Consider the following 24,683-nt stretch of genomic DNA (forward strand, 5'->3'; position numbering starts at 1 on the left):
CATTTGGCTGCAGGCGGTTTGACTTGGCCAGCTCCGGCTCTCTAAGCTGTCACAGACCCACACCAAACACCCAGAATAGCCCTGGTGCATTTCTTGCCCTCAGCCCAACCATCTCCTTCGCCCCGACCAGGGTGCAGCTTTAGCTTTCATTCTGGAGGCCTGACTGCATCTACTCTTACTTCCCTCTCTTCCTCCTCTCCCTCCCTTGTCGCCCCCTATCAGACACTTCATCTATGAGTGTTTTATTGCATTGTGTCCTTGTAGAGGAGGACCTTTGGGCTCGCTCCAGACATCCAAAAAAATATAGCTCACCCCCCACCCCCCACCCTCATGCTCGCCTCTTGGCTCAGAAAATATGGAGCATGGATGTCTGTTTTTTTCAATCGCTCCCCCGTCCTCCCTTACCTTTGAGTGTCCTCTCCCTTTTTTTCATCTTCTTCTTTTGTCTTTTTCTCCTTCAGCACTGGCAGTCAGTATGTTTTTATGGAGACAGTGTTGCAAGGGTGCATGACAAGTGAAACCGACCAACTCCACTCCCCCCGCCCCCCACAGCCAGGCCTCTCTGTTTAGATCAGTGGCAGCCTCTTGCCTCTGTAGAAAGTACATTTTATTCTCAGCCATGTCCCCCCTGTCTTTAAAATTCCTCCTTTCTCACAGCTCTCTGTTTCTCTGCTTTCTGTCAAAAATTCTTACTCTTGTCTGAATTGTATTGGAAAATAATTGTCATTGTATGATTCAACCTGCTTCATTTCAGATGGGAGGTATCTGCTACAAAGCATGAGGTGATGAGTTTCAAGATGTGAGCCCGTGAATAGTACAAAATACCTGCCATTGTTTCTCACAGGCCAATGTGAGGTCCACAAATGTTTTGTTTTGTCTGACCAACAGTTCAAAACCCAAAGATATTCAACTTACTATCACAAGTTGCCAAAAAGACAAAACTGCATGAATATATTTTGTCCAGAATATTCTATCCAGTCATTTTCTGGATTACTCTAACAGATTATAAAAGGATGAAAATGGAGCTCAGTTATTTAGACTTTGCATCACTAAAAACATAACAAGGAACCTTAAAGCTGCCTGTTTTTTCATTTCCATAATCAATTAAGCAGTTTTATGTAAAGGATAAAGTACAGCGAGCTGGTCATTATTTCAGGATGATTTAAGACCCCTTTTCATTGGGGTCCTACATCTGCCTGCAGAGGGTTCGTTTTGCAATAACGACCGACGCTCGCTGTCCATTATCCCGCTAATTACACAGCTTCATACTGAAGAAATGAACAATTTGACACAAAATACTGACAAACTATTTTATTGATCTAAAAAATCTGATTTATTCAGTTGTTTGATCTGTCAAAGGACAAACAATAGTGTGTTCGTCAAAACTTCTCAAGGTGACATCTTCTAGTTTCAAAACCCAAAAAGACAATAATACTAAAAAGAAGGGAAAATAGCAAATCCTCATATTTGAAAAGCTAGAATTAAACTGTACTTGATATGTGACTTAAACAATAACTTGAATCTCTCAGAAATGTGTTGACGAGTTATCTGTCAATTGATTAATTAATTAACAAGTAATCTTTAACAACACAATAAATAGTAAGCCGACTGGGTTTTATGATCACTGTTATACACGACTTTGCTGATCCAAATCAGGACACGGACTCATGAGTGCAGGTGACAGCTCTCTGCAGGGCCTGGACAGCTTAATCCTCAGCTTCCCTTTGTTGTTCACTGTGTTATCCATCTTTGTGGTGGGTGTCCCTGTTGTACAAGGAGAGAGTTACAGCTGCAACACAAAGGCGGTATATGTTGCCCTATATGTGTAGTCTTCCTCCGCTCTTACTGGCATGTTTTGGACAATGGGTTTAAGGGCTGCAGTACCAGTGTGTAATCTGACAGGACACAGGAAGCGAGCTACCACAGTGTGATCTCCTGCTCGTCCCTTCCTCCGCCTGCATCAGCTGTGGTTTGTGTGTGTGTGTGTGTGTGTGGACAAGCGTGCGGATGAAGTAATAGACTGTGTGTCAGCAGACAGAGGTAAACCTGTTAGGACACTCTATTCCCTCCAGGGACAGTTTCATTGTGCTGTTTAGCTCTGTGCAGCCGAATGAATAGAAATGCATGGAAAAGGTTGAAGTTTTACGGAAAGTGGTCGTGTGTCATGTGTCGCATTTAGAGAGGGAGCCGGGCTGGGGAAAGGGGTTTTGTATCCATGACAACAAGTAAGAGCGAGAGCAGCAAATGGGAGCGGGTCGGGTGCATTAGACATTCGAGTACTAGACCTGAGAATGTGAGGGATGCATGGGATCAGGGGTGTATCTTGTCACTGAGGGCACATACGATCATGCCCCTCCTCTCTTAAATCTAACACGCTGTAATCTGACCAGCTGCCCACTAGGTAAGCTAAATAAAGAGATTTACTGTTCCCACGGAGATGGGTGCAGGTTGTGTAAGACCACAAGGCAGTGTTGAGGAAGGTGAGAGGTCTGAGGAGGGACAGCTGCAGTCCTGTCTTGGAATTCAGATAATGTGACTCCTTGGCTAGCTTCGTGACTACCCCGGATTCCTCTTAGCAACAGTATTAATAAACCTGGCTGGGTTCTCGCTGTGAGCTCTCATCATGAGTAACACGTCCGTCAGTAGCAGGAGCACGCTCCTCACTGCGAGGCTTCACCTTTCCATCTGGTTTAGTGTAGCGTAGTGTTTGTGTGTGTGTATCTGCCTCTGTTGTAACCTCGCCGAGACATCCGCCGCCTACGTCTTCTAACTGATATTGTAAAGTCATATAATACTTTATTGATCAGTCTGTTGCCGTGACCCCTCACCCTTCCTCCAGAGTCAACTACAGCTCTGTGTCCCTTGAGCTGGTAGCGATTTAGGGGTCGATTGCTCAGGCGGAGGGCTGAACACGCTGCCTTTTTTTCTAAGCCATTGACAATAAATAGTAGTGGACGAGGTGAATGTGACACCAACCTGGTTTCTGACTGTTTTTTTCCTTTTTTTTCACCCAACAGACTGTATTTATGGTTGCTTTTGGCAGAGTGGAGCTCACCGTAGGGCTGCAACTAATGATTATTCCCATTATCACTTAACACGTCAGCGATGAGTCAGAAATGGCATAATTTCCCAAGGTGACATCTTTAAATTACTTGTTTTGTCGGACCTTTTTATAGCTAATGTAAAGGTAACCCTCATTCTGAAAAGTTTGCTTCCTAAGAATCACAGTGATAAGTGATATTGTACAGCGTGAATAGAGTTTTTAATATTTACGGCAGAAAGTAAAGGGTAGTATCTGATGTTCATGCAGAGGCTAGTCCTGCATTTAATGTTTGCTTTTCTATCAACCATGATCACAATCTTTCCCTAACCGTTACCACACTTAATTCTAATCTTTCCATATTTTATTTGCATTTCCACTTTCTAGGCGTCATGTGCAAACATTGTGCAAACATTGTGCAAACAGAATCGTGACAAATAGTGACGTTTTTTCTGGTGAGAGGGTCTATAACTTATATCATTGAATCTAAAATGACAGAAACCATCTTTGGGGAAAAAAGTATTTGACGTTTTAGTTTCGCCCATGTCCTGTCTGCTAACTGGACGGGGGCAGGCTTTATGACCCATACTGCAGCCATCAGGGGGCAATAGAGATGTTGTGGCCTCGGTTTTGGGGAGCTGTCATGTTGTCCGTCTTTATATGCAACAGTCCAAAACCCAAATAGATAGAAGCCATGGAGACATGCAAAAATACCTTGGACTTGAGAGACGTGAACCAGAAAATATGGTTGATTCATTATCAATATTGTTGGCAATTCATTTTCAACTTATTGATCAACTAATTGTTTCATTATTAGTTCAATGGATAGGCAGTCAGGGCAACAATCTTGTGTTGTTTACTGCTTTCACAATAAAGGCACAAATGATAGATTATAGTGTCCTGTAGAAATAACCTATTGGCTTCATATTTTTAGTGAAACGTTGGTTTGTTCAGGCAACTTTAACACGAACTCACAGAGAGCCACATATCTATGAAGTTGGAACATTAAAGACTAAGAACATTAAAACCTTATGTAATCTTAACATCAATTATTCAAACTCTCCATTAGCTCTACTTATTAAACTGTTGAGGCCTCAAAGAGGTTTTGAAGCAGGACATTTCCAGTGTAGTTGTAAATGAACAGTATCCCTGCTGTTTTCTCTTTAGATCACAGTAACTCCACTTTGTGAAACCATGAAGTGAGTGTTTGTTTTTCAGTTAAATCAATGTAAGGTATCACCATTAACAACAACCCTATGCTGGTTTTCCATTTTTCTTATCTCAGAAGCAACCTTTCTGTCGCCTGGTCTGATTGGACAGCAGATACAAAACAAGAGTGATGGTGAATTGATTCATTTCTTCAAACTGTAGGCACACAAATCAATCTCTCTCCCTGAAAAAAAAATTAAAAATCTTCTCAAATTGCCTCCAATGTGACTGCACTCTTGCTGAGCTGCTCAAGGACTCTTCATCAAGGAGGGTACTTGACAAAACGGGCTTGAATTTGGGTCCTGTGGATGAGAGATTGTCTCTTTCAGAGCGAGGCCACCCTGAAGCCTCACAGTGATTGAACATAACAAGGGGTACTTACATCAGGTCTTGTATATTAGTAAATCTGTGACCACAGTGCATACATCTCTTGCTTTCTCTTTCTGGGTTGAGTGTTCAAACTGGGACTCACTTTGGCAGACATGTATTATTCAAACAGCATCTGGCGCCGCTGCACTAAATCTCATGCATTTGCCTTAAACTACTTCTAATCACAGCTATTGCATCTGGCCCAAGCTTGGACAGCAAATTTGCAAGTGGCCAAGAGGAGAGTTTTATGTGATTGCGTGACTCATTTTTGTGTGGTTTATGTAATATTGATGTGTGACTCCAGCAGGTCGGTCGGGGGGGATTTTATATCCTTGCTTATAAAAAAGTTTTAGCTCTTTGTCAGTCAGTCATGTATGCTTTGATCTGTTTGCATCACTGGACGATAACAAAAAATAATATAGACTTGGTGACAAAGGAGATGAGGATGACGGGAAGACGGGGCATACGGGCCTTGTGGGTGTGGAATATCAAATCTGACGTGAGTATGTCATCAGATTGGCAAGAAATCATTGACAAATGTGTTTACTGGCTTTTTTTCTATGATTGCTGGGGAAAAGCAATAATCAGGACTATAATGAGCGAGGCACATAATCCCTGCGCTTGGTGACAGAAACCAGGCCTGCTTAATTAAGGCACTGATTTCCCAAGAGGCACTGGGGCCTTTTTTTTTTACCCATGTCCTCTTCCCGTCTTTATTGGCTCGACTTTATTTGGGATTTTGAGTGGAGGGGTTGCCATGATCTGAAATAGTGAGGGAGATTGAGTGGTCGCAAAGCTTTCTCATTCTCATTGTTTTTTCTTTACTGTAATTCATTTGATAGCCTCCGCTCAGGTCGGTCTACTTCCAGCAAGATGCAGATAATGTTTTCTACTACAGAACCCCTTGTAATCCCGTCACCATCAAGGCCTCCATACTGCAGTGAAGTGAGAGTAATATGCGCTGTTTAAAAACTATGCTTCAGTCCCTCCACACATGCTTTAGCAGTGGCTAAATGCACTCTTGCGCCCGGGTGAATAGCAACAGAAAAGCACTCAGTGGATTAAGGAAAGAGATGGAGGCACAGGAAACTTTCCAAGAGAATTTGGAAAGGTTGTGTTTGGTTCAGACCAGAAAGCCCAGGGCCCAGGTCGGTGGCAGCAGGTGTGTTTTTACAGAGGACCAGGGAGAGAGAAAAGAGAGGTCATATTTAATTGCAGCACTTTTAGCTGCTGGTCCAGCTCTTGCCTGGAGTACGTAAGTCTTCCTAGTTTTTGTGAAACTTTACAAAAAGGAAAGGCTTTGCAGAGTAAAAGCTGAGCGGTTTTGAGGGTCAGTCTTCCCCAGCAGAGGAGACAAAATTTGAAGTGGAGATTGGATCTAACACATCACATATCACTTCCTCTGATGTGTTACTCCACCACAGTGGTTTCACACCTCTAGCGGCTACACAGTATTATTTAGTGTTTGTGGAACGAAAGCCAAAGAGACCAAAACAGTAAATCTGCCGTTGAAGAGGAGGCATTGGGAAATGGAGAGGAGGCGGGCAGCTAAACCAAATTTCAGCTGCAGTGTGGTTTTTGGCCGCAGAACAGAGGGAGAAAGAGACACTCTGCATCTGCCTCTCCATCTCTCTCTCTCTCTCTCTCTCTCTCTCTCTCTCCCTCGCTCGCTGCACCACCTCCACGTTCATGTCTCACTCTCTTTACCGTTTTCATCTCTTCTTTTCCCTCCTCCATCTGCTCTGGACTTTGGGAAGCCAGAGGCCGCTGGCTGCAGGCAGCCCGGTGCAGTGGAGGTGTGAACCCTCTAATCGCCTGTCATTACCCAGTGGCACTTCCCACACTAATACTCAGCTTAAGTGTGCTATGTCTAGCATGGCAGCATCAATAGATCATTATAACGTTAATTCTGGTACTTCTTAATAAAGGTAGTTTACATTTTGGCTTAGCATATAGACTGGGAGCAGGGGAAAGAGTTAGCCTGACTGTTCAAAGGTTAATAGTTACAGACAACAATTCCCCATAAAACCACACGTGTAATTTTTACAGTCCTATTTGTGTACAGAAGTAAGTTTTACATTACATGGAATTTGCCTTGGTATATTGGTGTATAATCGAGAAACAATCAAGATATTAACAATACAAAATGAGATAAAATGTGCACGACGTCTGTTAGAGATAAAATAAGAGGTGCCTCTTTATGCCTTAGCTATAGCTAAGCTAGGCTAATCACCTCCAGGCTTTACACACACACAGCAAATCAAAACAACTTTTTCTCCTTGTAGTGTAATGTTTGTGTGTAACATCTGGCTGAAGATGGAATACCCTCAGGGGATAGTAATTTAGCTAAAACATCAGATTAGAGAACGCAAGAGTGGTGCCAAGTTTGTGTTACGCCTGTGATGGAACGAATACCACAGCAGCTCAGGCACAAAGGTAGAAAATAAAAAAGGAGCTATCACGACTCAGTAAATAAAAATGCAGCGGAGACGTGTGAGCATGCATCCGTATACCTGTGAGTCAGTGTGACTGTCACACCCTCTGTGTCTTTTCTGTCAACACACCACAGTAATACCATTCACATTATGCCACCATCCAGTGCACCAGCAGCAGGACAGTCCCTGTAAACACTGCACTGTGATTTGTGTTTGTGTGCACAGCAGGTGTTTGATTGTATACCTATCACTCCACACACACACACACATATACACACACACACACACACACACACACACACACACACACACATACATATACACATATACACACGCCTGTTCATTCAGAGTGGCTTCCACAGTGGCTTATGCCAGATGTTGGGATAGATGTGGATGAATTATTGATGTTCGTCATAGGCAAATGTAAAATGTTGCTTAATGTTCCCCATACACTTCTCCACATTTGTCTCAGTGTTTGGTGAGTGTGTTATTACAGGTGTTTACAAGTCATTATGTTCAGGTTGTGCTGGATGCTGTTTCTGTCTATATATAAACAGTATTTTTTAACAGTTGCGTGCCAGGGGTGTCATTATTGTCCATGTCTTTGTATAGTTATGAGAACAAATTGTGGTTTTATGCTATCATCATGAGAATAGTCCTGAATTGTGAGGACATTTTGCCTGGTGCTCCCAACTTTAATGGGCCGTTTGAGGGTTAAGACTTGGTTTTAAGGTTAAAGTTAGATTAAGATTAAGGTCAGGGTTAGGATATGGGTTGGGCTGAGCCATTTAGTTGCAATGTTTAAGGTTAGGGTTAGGGGCTAGGGAATGCATTACGTCAATGAGTGTCCTCACAATAATAGAAAACAAAATGTGTGTGTCAGTGTACATATGTGGTGAAATTCCTGTCAACCATCTTTTGACCACACAACTCAAATTCAAAATCATGATGAAGACTAGTTTCTTATGTACCGTCCTGTCCCCTACTGCGTCTTACTTTTCTTTATGAATGAGATGCTCGTCTTACGGCTGTGCTTATGTCATGTGAGAATATCCAGCACAATGAAATAATGGCTGAAAGCAACAACATGGAAGTGTTCATGCATTCACACTAATCAGATAACACAGGTCACGTGCTCACGTGTACACAGATGTATAACAAATCCTTTTTTCCTTTTTTTTTTTTTACTATCACTGCAATCTATCATAATCTGTTAAAATTACAGCAACACTGGCATATCCACAGCAGCCCCATTAGCTTGCTGTATATCATGAGGGCTAATTACAGGTAGCTCAGTCTTGATGAGGTGGAACACCAGAGTGGAAAATGTAGGTGACAAGTTAATTTATGTTGTCAAGCTCCAGCGAAATTTCACACAAAGGTGCATTATGCTGGTAAACTGTGCAGCTGCTCAAATGTTTCCATGATGCCGACGTGCCTGTTGATTAATACTGGATTTTATTGACTTCCATAAGTCCCTTGTCAAATTAGGGCCATATAACCAAACTGTGGCAGAATCAGATCTAATTGGGCTTTAATGTTGTCTCAAAAGTGTCAATTTGCTCTACGATATTGTGACTATATTAAGTTAGTGTAATGCTAGATTATCAATCAGTCAAAGCAGCAACTTACCCGAAACTCCAGAGGCGTGAGATAGAAAGTTTCTTTGCCAATATTCACCACTAAAGCACAATATCAGTTGATTTGATAAAGGCCATAAGGCAGGTTCTGCATTATTACTCTTGAGGCCTTGTCTTAACGCTGCTCTAGTGAATGAATTTTTAATTAACAATGGATTGAATGACAATGTTCAGTGTCAAAGAAATCACTTGTTCAACAGACACTGCAATTCTTCTCTGCTCTAAGTAACATTTTAGCGTCTTTCAGCTCGTTGTTGAGGTTTTATGCCCCAAAACTGAATTGTTTTGGTTCACTCTCTCATTCTTGCTCTCATCTGCTTGGTCTCCAAATGAAAGCGGCGGCTGATTTCAGCAAAAAGCTTTGTCAAACCAATTGTTCACTCCATGTCTCGCACCAATAAAGACAAAAATTAGCAACTAGCTGGCGAACATAGTGGAGCATTTAGCAGCTAAAGGACCAGAGTTAGATGGACTAAAAACAGAGCCAACAGGAGTGAATATTGCTGTTACATTTGCCAGGTGGAGACAAACGTGACTCCAAATGAATGCTGATGTTACTCTGTAGGGGCTGGATCTGTTTACAACCATGTCCGCCATATTAACTTGAGGTGATAATATGCCAATGTTGTGTTTGTTATGTTGTCCCATAGTGACCAAAAATCAATTATTAACCTGAAGTCAGGTTTCAGCATTGATAAACTGTGGTCATTGCACAGAAAGAGGAAGGACCAGAGGGGTTAATAGACCCAGCAGCTTTTTTCCCCAGGGCCCCCTAGCAGGTTAATAGACCATGTCCTTAGGTGTATGGATGTTGTTTGCATGTGTGCATGGAAGAACAGTAATCGTGGGAACATACGTTTGTGGTTTCTCCGTGCCTACATGCATGGCAGGCAAGAGGGCTGTTCCTTACTGCAGCCAGGCGATGCGTGCTTTCCAGATCTCACTTGTCCATTAGACTCCAGTGCTTCCTCTGGTCATTCCTGATGGAAAAAGCCAGGTGATGTTCCAGGCGGCAGCAGCAGCAGCACTGCAGACATCTCGCCTAGCAATCTGAGGAAAGCCCTGCCGGTGGGATATGAAGAGAGAGAGAAAGAGAGATGGATTGTTCTGCTGTGTGTTAGTGTGCTAACAGGATCTCAGATAGTACCCCCCCCCCCCTTTTGGTGAGCAGGATTCACATCCAGAGCTAAGTGTACATCGGCCAGAGAGAGGGGATTTAGCTATGCATTACAGTAGCAATAGAAATACATTTTGATTCCTCCAGAGATGCTGGGATTGATAGTTTCATATACATGGTGTGTGCAGTTTGAATATGTGTGTGTGTATAAATATCTGTGTTTGAGTTTGTGTGGGTGTATGAGATATGCAGACGCTTTTGCATGTGTGTGTCAGTGCTTTGACTGACACAAGCCTCGCTATATGTCACGGTACTGGAAGTACATCAGTGGGATGTCAGAGGAACGAGCAGCTTTTTGACTCAATACATGATACATGAGCAGCTATCCATAATGAATGCTGCCGTGCCACTTATCTTATTAGCTGAACTCCTGCTTTCCAAATACTCTCCCTAAATAAAATGTGTAAAAATTGTATTTTTGCTCGGATGAAGAGGAAAAGCGTGTTCCCATGAGATGTCAGACACATAATAAAGTATGTCATCCCTATTTCAGGGTAGCTGCGTCGCTGTCGACTATTGTTGACTTGTCTGCTGGTTGCAGGGAATGCTTTCTGAGGCCTAAGAGAGCGGATGCTGCGAGTGTCATGACTTGTCTCGAGCATTGTCAGTTTGTTGTTGTTTGCATGAGTTCAATTGAATTCAACAAAGCTATTCCTAGAGGTGTTCCCACTGTGATATGGCGAGGCACAGAGACATCTGGGTACCTACTGACCAATTAACTGCCTGCGCTCGTCAATAACTCTTTAAAAAGATCAATTAGGGCGATCAGTGGTGAGAACGCCGCTGGGGCTGAGGTGCCATATCGAGCTGTTTCTGTGAGATGATGTCACATGCAGCTCTTTTCCAGAGAAAGAGCCTCACCCCTCCAGACATTTGACTTCATTAAAGGGGTATTCTCCTCAAACTGGAGCAATAAACTCAGCAATAAGCTGCTTCTCTCTTATCTGCCTCATCCTGGAGAGGAGGGAAGAGTCCTCACAGTGTCCATCCAGCCGTCTCATTGAAAGTGTGCAGACTGAAACATCGAGCCATAAAAATCGATTTAGATCGCGACAGTTTCTTTCATTTTATCGTTCACTCACCTTTTTGCCCTTGTGAAATGTCCGTTTACACATTTTACAACCTGATTGATTACATGCCACTGTTTTCAGTTCATTGTGTTCTTTTATCCTCCCTGCTATGAAGTGCTTTTCACTTTTCGTTCCACTTGTATCTGACGCTGTGATAAATGTGGTTGTCATGACACCCGTGGCAGCCAATGAGCTCACTGGAACCTGCAAGTGTGTCCAGTATAGCTGGTGACAGACAGGCCAGTCCGCAGCAAGCTGACCTTTCACCTCCTAACCTTTCTTCCATGCTGATTATTAATCCTACTTACAGCACACTTCCTGTGTCCCTCCATCACAAATTAACCTTTCTCTTCTTCTCTCTCTCCCTTCCCCCTCTCTGTCCTCCTCTGTCCCTTTCCTTTCACCCCCCCTCCTTTTTTCCTCCCCTGTTGCTCTCCCTCTTGCAGCAAATTTATTCACGTGAAAATTATTGACGATGAGGAGTATGAGAAAAACAAGAACTTCTTCCTGGAGCTGGCCGAGCCTCGCATGGTAGACATGAGTCTGCAGAAAGGTGCAGTACTGAACCTATTTCTTTCTCTCTTATCACTTTCTCTTTGTCTCTCTCAGACCTCTTTGGGTCTTCTTTGCCCGCTTTCTTTACCTGAACTTTCACTCTGCTGTATCTGCTCCACGCCACCGCTGCCTATTCACCCCGCCTCCCTCTACTTTTATACCACTGTGCCCCCGTAGGACTCCCTATCTCATAGCCATGCTTTCATATTACACCTAGAACTCCTGCAAAATCAAACCACAAACGCTCCATCCCCATCATAATTACAGCCTCCCCAGACGACATCATCATCTGCATAAAAAGAGAGCAGGGAGTCAGGAGCTGCTATGATTTACCATCTCCACAGAGCAAGTAGCCATTATTATGTAAAGACACGTTTTATCTAAATGCAGGGTCTAGGAAGCATTTTTAAGCACATGTGAGTGCTTGGGTGAAAATGCAAGTAAATTGTTGTTGGTGAAATGAGATTATTGATTTATTTTTTTTGCTGTTAAACTATATAACTCACAGGACTGTTTAGAGTTAATAGTTTATATGAAGTCTAACTTTATGAACCTAAACAAGCTTCTTTTTTTCTGATAGTATCTTGTGTGCAGCTCATATTGAGGTCATGTATTGTTTGGCAGGGGCCATGTTACTCACTGCTTTATTGTATTCCTCTGCACAACAAGCTTGTCTTTAGGCTTTTTTTATGCAGCAAGGTGAATATATAGAAACAAAAGAAGGATGCAGAAGAATTCAAATCAGAGCAAGTTTTCATCATAAGTTTTGTTTGTTTTCTTGTTTCCAGCTTGTCGTTGGTAATGTCTGCTGAAAGAAGCCAACAGGCATTTTCTGAAGATTCGCGCACCGTTATCTAATGCAGTGTTATCTAATCATGCTCAAGGCCAGGGGACGGGAGAGGCTCACAAGCTGGTGTGGAGGGTGCAGAATCTAACACTTGGCTGTTGCCTCCAAACACTACAGCTCATTATGTTTACGTTATTGGGTCTGGCAGTGGTGTCTGAGTAGTGCCGGCTCCCCATGTTCTCAGAGTAAGAGTCATGATGAAGAGCACTTACTATATGCAGGTTTTTGAGTGACGGCTGCCTCACTCCAAACACTCCTCCACTGTTCTGTGCTCAATGCGTCCTGGGGTTTTTATTCCCTTCATGTGTTGGCGCAGGTTTAACCCACACACATGCTGATAAACACGCACACAAGCTATCTGTCACTGTTCTCTTTTTGGCTGTTTGTAAGATCAGTAAACTCAGAATCTAAACGTATTCTTGCATTTGTTGTTAATTTCCCTGAATAGGAGCCAATCTAAATTCCTTTATTGTAATTTCTAATGTCAACAAATGCAAATATACTTCAATATAAATGTACAAATGCATTCACAAAGTATTATCATACTGCAGTTAGCATATTCATTGAATGCCATGCATTCATTCCCAAAACAAAACTCACTCTCTCATCTCACTCAGTGTTCAACAGAAAGTGAATAAGCGTTTCCCAAAATGTCGGACTTTTCCTTTAATTCTCACTTTGGGCTAAACTTAAAATTAATTCTAAATTAACCTTAATGCCAAGTCGTTAATCTAAATGAACTTTAGGTCTTCCAATTAGGCCTGCTGTCTCTCCCTTGTAACCCTAGAAATGCTCCAGAAATAGTTTTCAGACCAATCAAAAAGTGTAACAGTCACACCGAGTCTTCAGGTGCTAACAGAAAAAGAACCACACAGCACAAACACACACACGCCGTTCTTCATGAGCGCCCTTTATTTCTTGCAGCCATCCAGGTTTCTACAGCAGCATCGTTGAGTTCAGTTCGCCGAACACGAGTCAGGATTGTGTAGAGGAAGTGGAGGAAAGGAGCGATATCTGCTCAGATAGAGTGAGAGATGAAGATAGGTAACGACAGCTGGAGCTGAGGATGACACATGCCAATGGCCAGGTTTAGTCTGGAAAGATCAAAACAGCTGCTTTGTCTGGGTCATGCACTGACAGGGGAAAGAAAGTGAACCCTTGTGTGTATGTGTGCTTATTTTTTCTGGCTCCAGGAGCTCAGAGCATCTTGTGATTCCTGCATGTGGACGATGAGATACCTGTTCTGTCATCATAGAGTGTAACACGGTGATGCTCCTCTGCACCCGCTTCCCTGTCTACATACTTGTGTATATTTGTTGCACAAACTGATTAAAATGTTGCTCGTTCTGATACTAGAAAGATGACAACACAACTGTGCCGCTAATGAAAGTGCAGCCAGTGTTGACAATGAGTAATACGAGATACGTCTACTTACTTTTTTTTTAATGCAGGAGGGTAATGAATGTTTGATCAGGGGTAATAAATGTTTGATCTATATATGATGAGGAGGTAATGAAAAAGCTTTTCTGTATTATTTCCCATGCAGGATCATCTTTTATGAATGTGCTCGTGCTAATGAAATCACTTTGATTCGAAATTAGAGAAAACACAGACCAGAGTTAAGCAGAGGGGCGACATATATTCTCCTGTTGCCATAGTAGGTGTCGCTCGATTGCAGTGATCTGAATGATATGATAATTTCTCACTTTTCTTATATAATGTGGCGATTATATTGTTGTTCATAACCGCTGATGTGGGGCTGATTGGGTTTGTTTTTCTCCTTATTAAAGCCAGAGTGTAGGAGCAGAATTGATGAATATTCTATGGGAGTCTTTGTTTTGTTTGCCTTTTTTTCATATCCAACAGCCTTGTTCCATTTTCCTGCAGCCTTTCCACCAACGCCACTTTGCAACAAAAAAAAGTTAACTCTAGTTTCTTAACCTATTATTTCTCAATTACAAATGAAAAATAGAGAAGAAAATATAAACACAAAAATTGTTGTTGGTTCTCATTGTAACTCTCTGATGTTTTTGTTTATTACTAGCAGTTACATCATCCATTGCAACTTTTCTGGATTCATTCATATGCTGGGATGCTGATAGCAGAATCTGGCAGATGTGAGCGAGTCCTAAACTGGCAGGTCTGACTTTGGACAGTGTGTGAGTAATGAAAGCAATCAAGCCAACAGTCACCCTGACATGTCAGTCTGGAGTTGTTTACTGCCAGCTCCAGCTATGCCCTTCTTTAACTTATACTGAAGTGGTCAATACCATTCGCACCTCTGGTGAGGTGGCCACGCAAGCCACTCCGCTGCTGCAACAGCGACACCACAGAGTCCGAATGAGAGTCACTTCCAAGGTTGTACATGATGCTACAGGATTCTGTTGTGGTGACTCAGGGGTGGAGGCATGTTTGGTGTGTTTTATTCAAGCTGTGAGACATTTGTTTTATTATTTTAGTTCATTTTAGCAGGGGAGAGTGTCCATCACCTTTAGCTTAAATTACCTGTACATTTTAATTTGATTTGCTGTCACACTTTTTGTGACCAGAATCCCGTTGAGTGATGCATCAAAGTAACTTTGCATTTTAGTGTGGACCAACGCTAACCCTAATTCCAAACTAGCCCGACCTCCTGGCAGCACAAGGATAACAGGACAAGACCTCATACATACTGGTTTGTTATAATACAGTATAGTCAGCATACTGTGCAGTGCATATCATTCTACATGTATTTATTTAACAAAGGACGACTCAATTGAAGATGATCCTTGAGCCAGACAGTCAGAGCATGTGCCAGATGAAGTGCCCTGAAGCAAGGCGCACTGTACCCTGCAGGGGTGTAGCTCCATATCTGACCGTGACCCCTGAACTCCTTGTTGGGCAAAAGCAAAAATACACTGCACAGAAATTGAAATTGATTACTATACCATTCTATAGCTGAGTGAGCCGTTTGGTCTACAGTATAGTGTCATAATAGCATTCATTATTCTACTGAAAGCCAGAAAATATTGAGAGATTATAAACTCCCAAAACCTAAAGAAGTCTTCATATTGCTTGTATGGTCCAACCAACAGTCAAACAACACCAAAGCATTCACTCTACAATAGTATACAAACAGCAAAAGTAGCAAACTCCTCACAGTTGATTAGCGGCTTGGATAGAAATGTGCTGAATAGCACATGAATGTTATTTTTCTAGTTTATTATCAGTAAGGGCTATTAAGGAGAATAAGCTGTGGTAGATAAATGATCAGAATTGGAGAGACTTCCTCATGAGGCTAAAAATTGTCATTGCAAGGTCTAAAGTACACGCACTCTTGTGCTGAAATGATAAGAATGGACAGATTGAGAAAGAAAGGACAGAGGACAAAGCAAGCTGCTCTACAGTGGCAAAAAAAAAAAAATCAGTGGATGAGAGGAAGGGATGGTTGGTGGGGGGCTGGTGGAGACTGTTGGCTTGGCATGGAAGTGTAGGACCTTCAAATGACACTGCAAAAAGTGTGCTACAAAGCAGTCGTTGGCAGTGTCATCATTCATGTACGGTGGTGCGTTAACATTGTGTTGTGTGGGCTCATGCACTCTAGTGTGTTTCTTCCATGAGTGCATAAAACTGAATGAGAAACAGCACTGAAGTGTGCAGCAGAGTGTGTTTGTATGTGTGTGATGGCGGTATTATATTATCATGTGCGTGTCTACATGTGTCAGTGTGTTTTTGCATGCGTGCGTGCGTGGCTGTAGGATTAATGCCCCTCTCCCCCTGCGGTAATCCATCTCCCACCCTGCCACTTTCCATTCAAATCATGCCTAGCGTGGGGAAATGTGCCACCCGTCAGCCTCCTCGCTCTCATCTGGCATCTAAGGGCACTTCACATGCTGTTGTTTGAGCTTGGCCGGGTCCTTCTCCCAGTCCTCTCCATCTCACACACACACCTTCAAATTAGCCACGACTCATTTTGTGGAGGGTTGTTGTGTTAAGCCAAAGCCTAACTCTGAACTACGGGACAGATGTAACGTGAATGGGCCACTTTAAACATTACTGAAAACACACACCTTCATTCACCTTCACCTTCATGCCTTCTTTACACTGTAGAGCATCTTCACGAAGAGTAAAAATAGATATTCAATAGCTGTTTGACGAGGTTTGGGACATTGTAAATGGGTGTAGACCAAAAATTACTTTCGGAAATTAGATTGGCCTTCAATCAGAGCCGCAACTACAGTTCAGCACTCGCAGCGCTGCTCATCATCATCTACACCAACAGCCATAGTTCATTAATTGGTCCTGCTTCCAGATGCCCGCCTCAGTCTATTCACAGTAAACTGGTTCCAGGCTAATAAGCAGCAGCCAGTGGTGGAAGAAGTAATACCACAGTGTAGAAATACTCGGTTACAAGTAAAAGCCCTGCAGTCTATTAAAGTATCAGCATCAAAATAGACTTAATGTGCAAAAAATATGCTCATCATGCAGATTGGCCCATATCAGAGTCGTATATATTATGCTATTGGTTTATAATTACTAGTAATGTGTGCAACACTTTAACACTGCAACTGATAAAGGTGGGGCAGAACTACTTTAAAAGCTGCAGTGGAAAAAACTGAGTGTGAAGTTTATTGCTAGCTTTTTTTTTTTTTTTTAGTATTTTTTAAGTATAAGTAGTAGTAGTGGTGTTAGCAGCTGTAGTAATTCTCTAATAACACCATTGTCTATAGCAGGAATAGAATGAGTTGTAAATGTGGCACAAACGTAGTAGCAGTTAGCAGTAGTGGTTATACCAGAAGTACAAGTAGTAGTGTTGTAGTGGTAATAGTAGATGTGGTGGGAGACATCACAAATGAGCACTACTGCAGATATGATTTCAATATATTTTTGGCTGTGACCTCATCAATTAAATCAATTAATAGCTTTAAAATCCAATAGAGATATATTACATAAAGTTATGTTAAGTAAGATTAGTTAAATCTAATTAAGTGAATTCAGGTTATGTTAAAGTTTTAGTAAACTGAGATTAAGACAAGTTACGTTAGGGTTTAGGCTAACTTAGCAGGGGCCGACTGTTCTGAAGTCGGTGCTGTGGTACACAAATGGTGTATTTTTTTATTTTCTTGTGAAATTCTTTATTGCTTTTCCTATTCGGCTCCATAAAAAATGCATTTGATGATGAATTCGGACGCTCTTCCATGGCTCCATCTCTGCCTCTAACATCCTGCTGCTGCTGCTGTTGAGGTGAAATTACAATGAATTTCTAATAGGATGGCCGTGTCTAGATGTAATTTTGTGAAGGTTCTCTACACAAGTGTGTTTGCATCAACAGTCATGAGCAAGAATAAGTGTGTGTGTGTGTGTGTGTGTGTGTGCGCAGAGACGGAGGGCCTTACATGTAATACCACAATACTGCAGTATTAAATATTGATTCTATTTTAAAGAAACATCCCTCTGAGGCTCAGTTTACAACCACAAGTAACCCCTTGAGGTTTCATGTGAGCCTCCACACTGTCTCCTCCAACTCATCAGCTGATGAATAATATCTGCCTTCTCTCTCGTGATAGAACCAGGAGCATGCCACGCCTGAACTTAAAGCTCATTACATTCCCTTTTGCCGGGGTCACGAGCTGCATAAATCTCTATGACTCGATGAGTTTCATGAACCTGCCCTTTGTGTTGCTTTAAAAGTCAAGCTTATCATCCCTTTGTTAGCAGTCAACCCGAATTTGACCTCACATGAATCTCTTCCTCTCAGCGTTGTCTCCATGTCGAGGAAAAGTGTTATTTGCCTCTTCAGAACAGTGAAATGGAAAGCTAGAGGCAGTTTAAGATTAGCACTGTGGGAAATGAAAGGCCAAATCCACCACTGTAAACAGCACCTCTGCTGTGGTTGCAAATGAAGCTTCAATGCATCGACTCAAATGTGCAAAAAACTTTACAAAGTTTAAATTTCTATACATAATGAGTTGGAAAAAACACAAATCTGGCTTTATTAGTATCACTGATAAAGACAAAATGTAATTATAGTTCATTAAATATTTTTATGAGGGATACAGGATAAGATTCTCATATAATGGAAATACTCAAGGAGAGTACCTAAATGTGATAAGTGAATATGTGAAAAAGAAAAACCGTCAGATTTCTCCCTGGTGTAATTTATTAACTCATTCAGATTACAATTTACAGACATTATGAGGTCGAATACAGTCGCTCCCTGGTTGCTCCCCTCCAGGGATCTCACGTCTGTTCAAAGGGCTGAAGTGCTCAATCGTGGGGCTGGAGGAACTCTAAATGACTGGTATTGAATCAATTAGCTGCCTAATTGGGCTGAGATAAAGACTCCATTTCCTTATCACCAGCCCCACCAGTCATTACAGATGGCACTGGGGATCTCCCAGTGGATGTGCCAGTAGGTCATAGTGAGGCTGCTGATGGTTTTGGCAATCTCACTGTGATCCAAGGAGGGCAGCCTTCTTGTGTAGCAGCGAGAGTGTGCTGTGTGCACCAGAAGTAAACACTCTAGTAATTCTGCTACATTACTATGTGAAGCTTTAATCTTTTGTCATAAACTTACATATGAACTTAATTTTTCACTTAAATGTAATACTGTTTTTAAGAGACCACTTCAGAACTTATATACATAAACAAGTTGTTCTGATTTGAAGTCTTTTGACTGAAAGTTGAATAGATGTAATCAAATTAATGTTTCTAAAGAAACATGGTCAGCATCTTCCCAGCATCCATTCTTTGAGAGTTAAAACTCAAGAGATCGTTGTAGTTTGAAGAAATCTTAAAACTTGCTGTGTCTTTAATATGTCACAGTCATGCTTGTTTTGTCTCATAATAATGCAAACAGCACTAAACATGATAAAGATTAGGATTTAGTTTGTTTTATATTTTCTGACTGTTTAGCAGCAGGGAAAAGTTTGTTTCAAAGTTGAATCATCTTAAAACATTTCAGTGTGGTAATGTTGAGGCAGTGAAGTTGCACAACACAGAAGACACTGGATTAGTTAGTTTGGCATCATTTCTACCTCCGTCAGTTTGTCTGGAGGACGCCTGCTGTAGATTACCTCTGTGCTCCCCCTTTTTTGAGTTTTTAAGTTATCCTCATGCTGATTAACAATGAGACCTCTACTGTAGCATCCTTTGTACTGTATAAGCGTGTGTGTACGGGGTGGATTACACCACCATTTACTTGATTGTACAGTGGAACCTCCCACAGCAATACCAGCATGTAAAGACACATCTGTTACCCAGTGTCCCCTGAGGAATGTATGTAGATTGAGCATTTCTACCGTTTGAACAGACATGCAGAAAACAAGCTGCTACAGTTTTCACAAGGACAGACAGGAAGTGTTAATCTGAACATCTGTGCATTTGCCGATCAAATGACACATTTTATGTAGGTCTCAATTAAACTGTATCCCTTATTGGCCGAATACGTCATTTAATGAGGGCTTGTGCCATCATATGCATCATTAGCCAATAGAACCTCCCACAAAGCAATTCATTATTACCTTAGCTTATGACACACTGAAGCCACTAATCTCCTAATACCTGCCGCTTTAGCTGTTTCCTGGTGCTTTTATCATCAGTATTCCAGAGGCTCTGCCGAGCTTTGCCCTTGTTTTGGCAACTGACGGCGGAAGTAGTGAAACCTTGGTGAGTGAGCGATGGGGAACAGCTGTCGCTCCCCGCAGGAGCAGTAACCCCACCACCTGTTGGCAGACGATTCGGGGACATGACCCTAAGACCTCAGTCTGTTTTATAACCACCGCTCAATTTAGGAAGAGCAGAAAAAAACCGAAGGTGAATGAATGGTGACAGTGGATTGACATTGAAGACTTAAGTGAGGGTAAGTAACATTTATGATCAAGTTATTCAAATATTTTTTTCCCTTAAATGACACAGATAAAATGTTCCTCTGCATGGCGTCATGTTTTCTGCTTAATGTTGGCCATATGGATGTGCAGCACTAAATCAGATCTAAAAGCTAAAGCAGGCGACCTAATGACAGCCAATGTATGGATTAAAGCAATAGTTCGACATTTAAAGAAATGTTCTTGTTCACTATCTTTTTTTGAAATATACTTCATCACTTTGCCTTGTGAATAATAAGCTACCACCAGTGACTGGCTATCTTAGATTAGCATAAAGACTAGAAACAAGGAGAAACAGCTAGCCTGTAAAATCCACCTACGAGCACCTTCAAAGTTCTTCAACAGTGTAGAAGTGTAAAATAGATTGGTTTTACAGGGGGTGATATGCAGGAAGGAGCAGTCACTACCTGGACTCTCCGCCGGTTGCCCCTTCTGTGCAAAGCCAAGCTAACTGGCCAGTGGTGGTAACTTTATACAGTATTAAGCGTACAGACATAAGAACGGCATCGAAGTGAACATGAAGCTTTTTTTTTTTTAATTATTATCATATTATTATCATCATTGCTTTAAGCCATGACATTGCCACATTCAGCAACGTGGCTGAGCTCACATTAAGAAGAAGAAATAAAACAATGTACCCAAACAAAGGTAAGATAACACACATATTAGCATTTTGAGCAGACATCTCAATTCAGTCAAAACAAAAGCAGATACCATAAAATTAAGTCTAAAACAAATTGAAGGCTTCTGCAGACAGAGAAACGCATGTCTGCTGTTATTGCTGCTCTTCGTATGTGTGTCTTTGGATCATTGTCTTGATTCATATTAGTTTTCCTACAGATATGTATTAACATAAGATCACCTTCAGTTTAAATGACTGACAGCCACAATTTGGAATTACATATAAAGGTCTGTGGTGTGAATGAAGCCTTTAGTTGCTGCTTATTCTAGTCGAGAATTAGTTGAAAAAAATTGTGTGAATTAGCTATGATGAGATATAATTGAGTGCTTCAAGTATTGCCTAAGTCTTTCTAAATCACTACCTTGACATTTGAGCAATGAGATCAAGCTCCGAGAATATCTTTGATGCACTGTTTTCACTTATCTTAATTGTCAGGGATCTGTGTTTCATATCGCACATCTGCTTCATGAACTTGCGTCACTCCTGGAGGGGGGGTTTGCTCCCAAATATCTGTTAAATCCCCACTCTGTTGTCAGCAAAGTCTTCGGGTTCGTTCACGGCTTATTTTCAAAGTGCACGAGGCCCCCTTTGAATACAGATGACACAATTAATACTGAAATCTGAGAGGGATTACCTTAATATGTCAAGAGACTTCCGAAATTAGAATGGTGTGACACTGATACTATTCCCCATGCAAGAAATGGATTTGAGTAAAGATTATTATGTAATTGTAAAATATGCCCCGAGGAGTGTGTGTCACAGGTGACCTGCAGGATTCAGTCAGTGAGTTTGAGATATGGATGCAGGTTTGTTAGTGTCTGTGTTTGCTCAAGTGTTTAATTGCAAAATCTAGAGGTGTTTGTTGGTCTTTTTACTCTTTCTAATGGGGAACAAGTGTAACTATCTGCAGGTAGACCTTGCCACAGACACATCTTACTTACACTATATTCTTTTCTTTTACCTCGTATCTCTCTCAGCCCAGTCAAAGCCTACGTGTTGGACTGGATTTGGAATTGGTGGTCAGGGATATAGGCAGATGGGTGTTCACCTCCCTGCCTGCTCTACCAGCCATGGCACAAATGTCACGACTCAGAGGGCCTTCGGTTGCCTCAGTACCACAGAGAAATCACACTGGCACGGATGAATAGATTTAATTCAAATGGGAGCCCAGTGCTATTCATGCATTCGCAGGCCCTGACTTCATTAAAGCTCTACTTCTTTCTGGGGTCACGAGGAGGAATGTCAGAGGCAGGGTGTGACATGATAATGAAGGTTATGAAGAGTTAATGCACTTTCTACAGCACTGGGCTTCCTTTGATTGGAAATAGTCATTTAAAAGTTGAGAACTTGAGTTATTAAAGTTGTAATTCGTAAGATAACGATCCTTGTTGATTTGGAGGCGCCCGTGGTTGTAGTACAGGTCCCAGAATTATAAACGCTCTTGAGCAGCTATTGGCATATCTGTTTACACTGCAGCCAAACAAACTGTATACAGTTTAATAAAGACGTTGGCCAGTAAGCAGCTCAAGTGGTTTTTCCACAAACGGGACACAGTAAAGGTGGAGTCGGAGGTGTGTGGCCTGTCACCTGCAGCTCTTCATCGAGCAGCTTACTTGCACGTTCTTGCTTCATTACTCCCTGCTGGTAAAAAATGTTTTATAGATGCATTTTTGATGAACCGTAGTCACAAATGCATTCGGTTTTCTGTGGCTTCTGTGGCCTGTTTGGGCAGTTTTAAGGCAGCAGCAGCTGAATGTTCCTTTTATTAGTATGAGCAATAACTTAATGCAGCTCAGATACAGCGTAAAGAGAGTTAGTAGTAAACAGGCAGGCTAATATCAGTGAAATAACATTATGCTGGATTACATGCATGCCTCATTTCCTGTGAATCCTTGTGTTCATGTAAAGGCTTTTTGAGTCCAGCACAGGGATAGTGTACCCTGCCACTAAGCATGAAAACTGCTATATAGAGGGGTCATTGGAGAATCTATATACATTAAATGGCTATTGCAGAAAAAAATGCCTTAAAAAATGGGGTTGATTTCACAAAAATCTTAATAAATATAACTTTCACATTCAAAAAGTTTTTCAGATGGTTTCTAACTTCAACAACAATATCTCATTCATATTGCTTTCATGGCAGCAATCATTTTGCAAGATTGGTTGTCACTTATCGTAGAAGGCAGATGTCTTGTTTTGCAGTGTCATTCCATTACAGAGAAGAAATGCTGGATGCTTTTCCCCCTTTGCTAGCGTGAGCTAACTGTCAAAGCAGCATTGATTGTATCAACATGTAATTAAATGGTAATTCAGTGATGCAGCGTTATTGTGGGAAGCACTGCATGATCAGTCCCTTTAATTATCCCTGATTGTGATTATAACCTTGCATATTGTCGTTTTGCATCTTTATCTTTATGTACACTGTTTGCCCAACTTTCCATTAATCAAGACAATGGTGGAAATGCAGTGTATACTTACAGCCCCGCCTCCTAAGTGTGGAGGTCAGAGCTGACTTTCTCTGCTGTGATTACTGTGGTCTTGTGAAATAGTTAGTGTAGGATGTGAGACGATGTGTTGGTGATTTACTGTGTCTTTACTCTTTCTTCAAGGACAAAGCCATGAAGCAGGGCTACTTCAGCCATCTCTACTGCTGCTGCTGCATTCTTATCCACATTTACTCAGCATCATGCTCATGTTTTCAGCAGATAGGAGGGTTACAGGGGCAGCCATGCACAGGGAATGGCAATAGAAGGTTGGCGTATTGTTGTCAAATTAGATTCATCCCTCTGCCCCGAATCGCCATGATGTTGCTTTTAAACAAATACGTTTCGTTCCGTCAGCCTGATGTGATTTATGTTGCGATCTCTTCCCCTCCCAGATTGAGGTCGCAGTTGAAGGACGAGACCCGTCACTTAGTAAATGACACGTGCCGTTAGAGCGTTTCCCAGCCACCGGTGGCCTTGCCGTGGATGCAGAGTCATAGCGAGATTGTTGTCTAGTAACGGTTACCATGGATGCCACACTCCGTCAGGGGCTTAGGTGTAATGGATTTAAATTGAACTGTTGATTCTGAGCTGGGAGAGGCAGAGAGGGAAGTGGGGAAGGAGGAGGACGGCTGCAGAGCCAAAAGGAGGAGGGAGCAACAAAAATAGTCTGAACATAAAAAAAGAGAGGTGGAGAGAGACACACAGTCAACCAAAGAGACAATGAGCCACAGATAGAGGAGAGGAGGGAGAGGGGAGGTGTCGCTCTGAAAGCCCTCACCATCTGTGATGAGGAGCTGGAAGAGCAGTAATTGTTCCTGAGAGGTGTGTGGGGGCTGTTCTCAGCACGGAGATATGGATGAGCCACGCTGCTACCTGCCATGCCGGTGGCTCACCGCAGTGTCAGGCCTGTCGTAACGCACAGGTGAGGGCCAGCAGGGACACTAACCTTCTATGTGGGCTCTCATTAATGTCGATGTCAGTGATGACCTTCTCAAGCCCCCCAGAGAACATCTTCACTCCACACTGACACATCTAGTGCTAAGGAGGAGCAAGTGAGACGCTTTGCATCTTTCTTACAGTGGTGAAAGTTCATATCTTTCATGCTGGACAGCTTCCAGTGATGATTTGATTCATTTTTACCAAAATAGTTTATTTCTGGGTCACCTGAGAGGTGTGAATGGGAGTGTGTGTGGGTGTTTGTCTATGTTGTTGTGAAGAGCCATGGATGGAATATTATTATTGAATGGGCCAACTGGGCACAGTCCAGAGCCCCAGTTTGAAGTGACTGTTAACATTTATTGTTGGAAA

General features: G+C 42.0%; 1 protein-coding gene across 1 annotated transcript in view; it reads left to right on the plus strand.

Moving 5' to 3' along the window:
• The window catches only part of slc8a3 (solute carrier family 8 member 3), a 92,423-nt gene that overhangs the window by 49,461 nt on the left and 18,279 nt on the right, over positions 1-24,683 (plus strand). Inside the window, exon 2 of the mRNA XM_070842053.1 lies at positions 11,387-11,493. Coding sequence (XP_070698154.1) covers positions 11,387-11,493 — 107 coding nt within the window. The remainder of the gene's footprint in view (positions 1-11,386; positions 11,494-24,683) is intronic.

The sequence above is a fragment of the Pempheris klunzingeri genome, chromosome 13 (genome assembly GCF_042242105.1).
Source record: "Pempheris klunzingeri isolate RE-2024b chromosome 13, fPemKlu1.hap1, whole genome shotgun sequence".
Lineage (NCBI taxonomy): Eukaryota > Metazoa > Chordata > Actinopteri > Acropomatiformes > Pempheridae > Pempheris > Pempheris klunzingeri.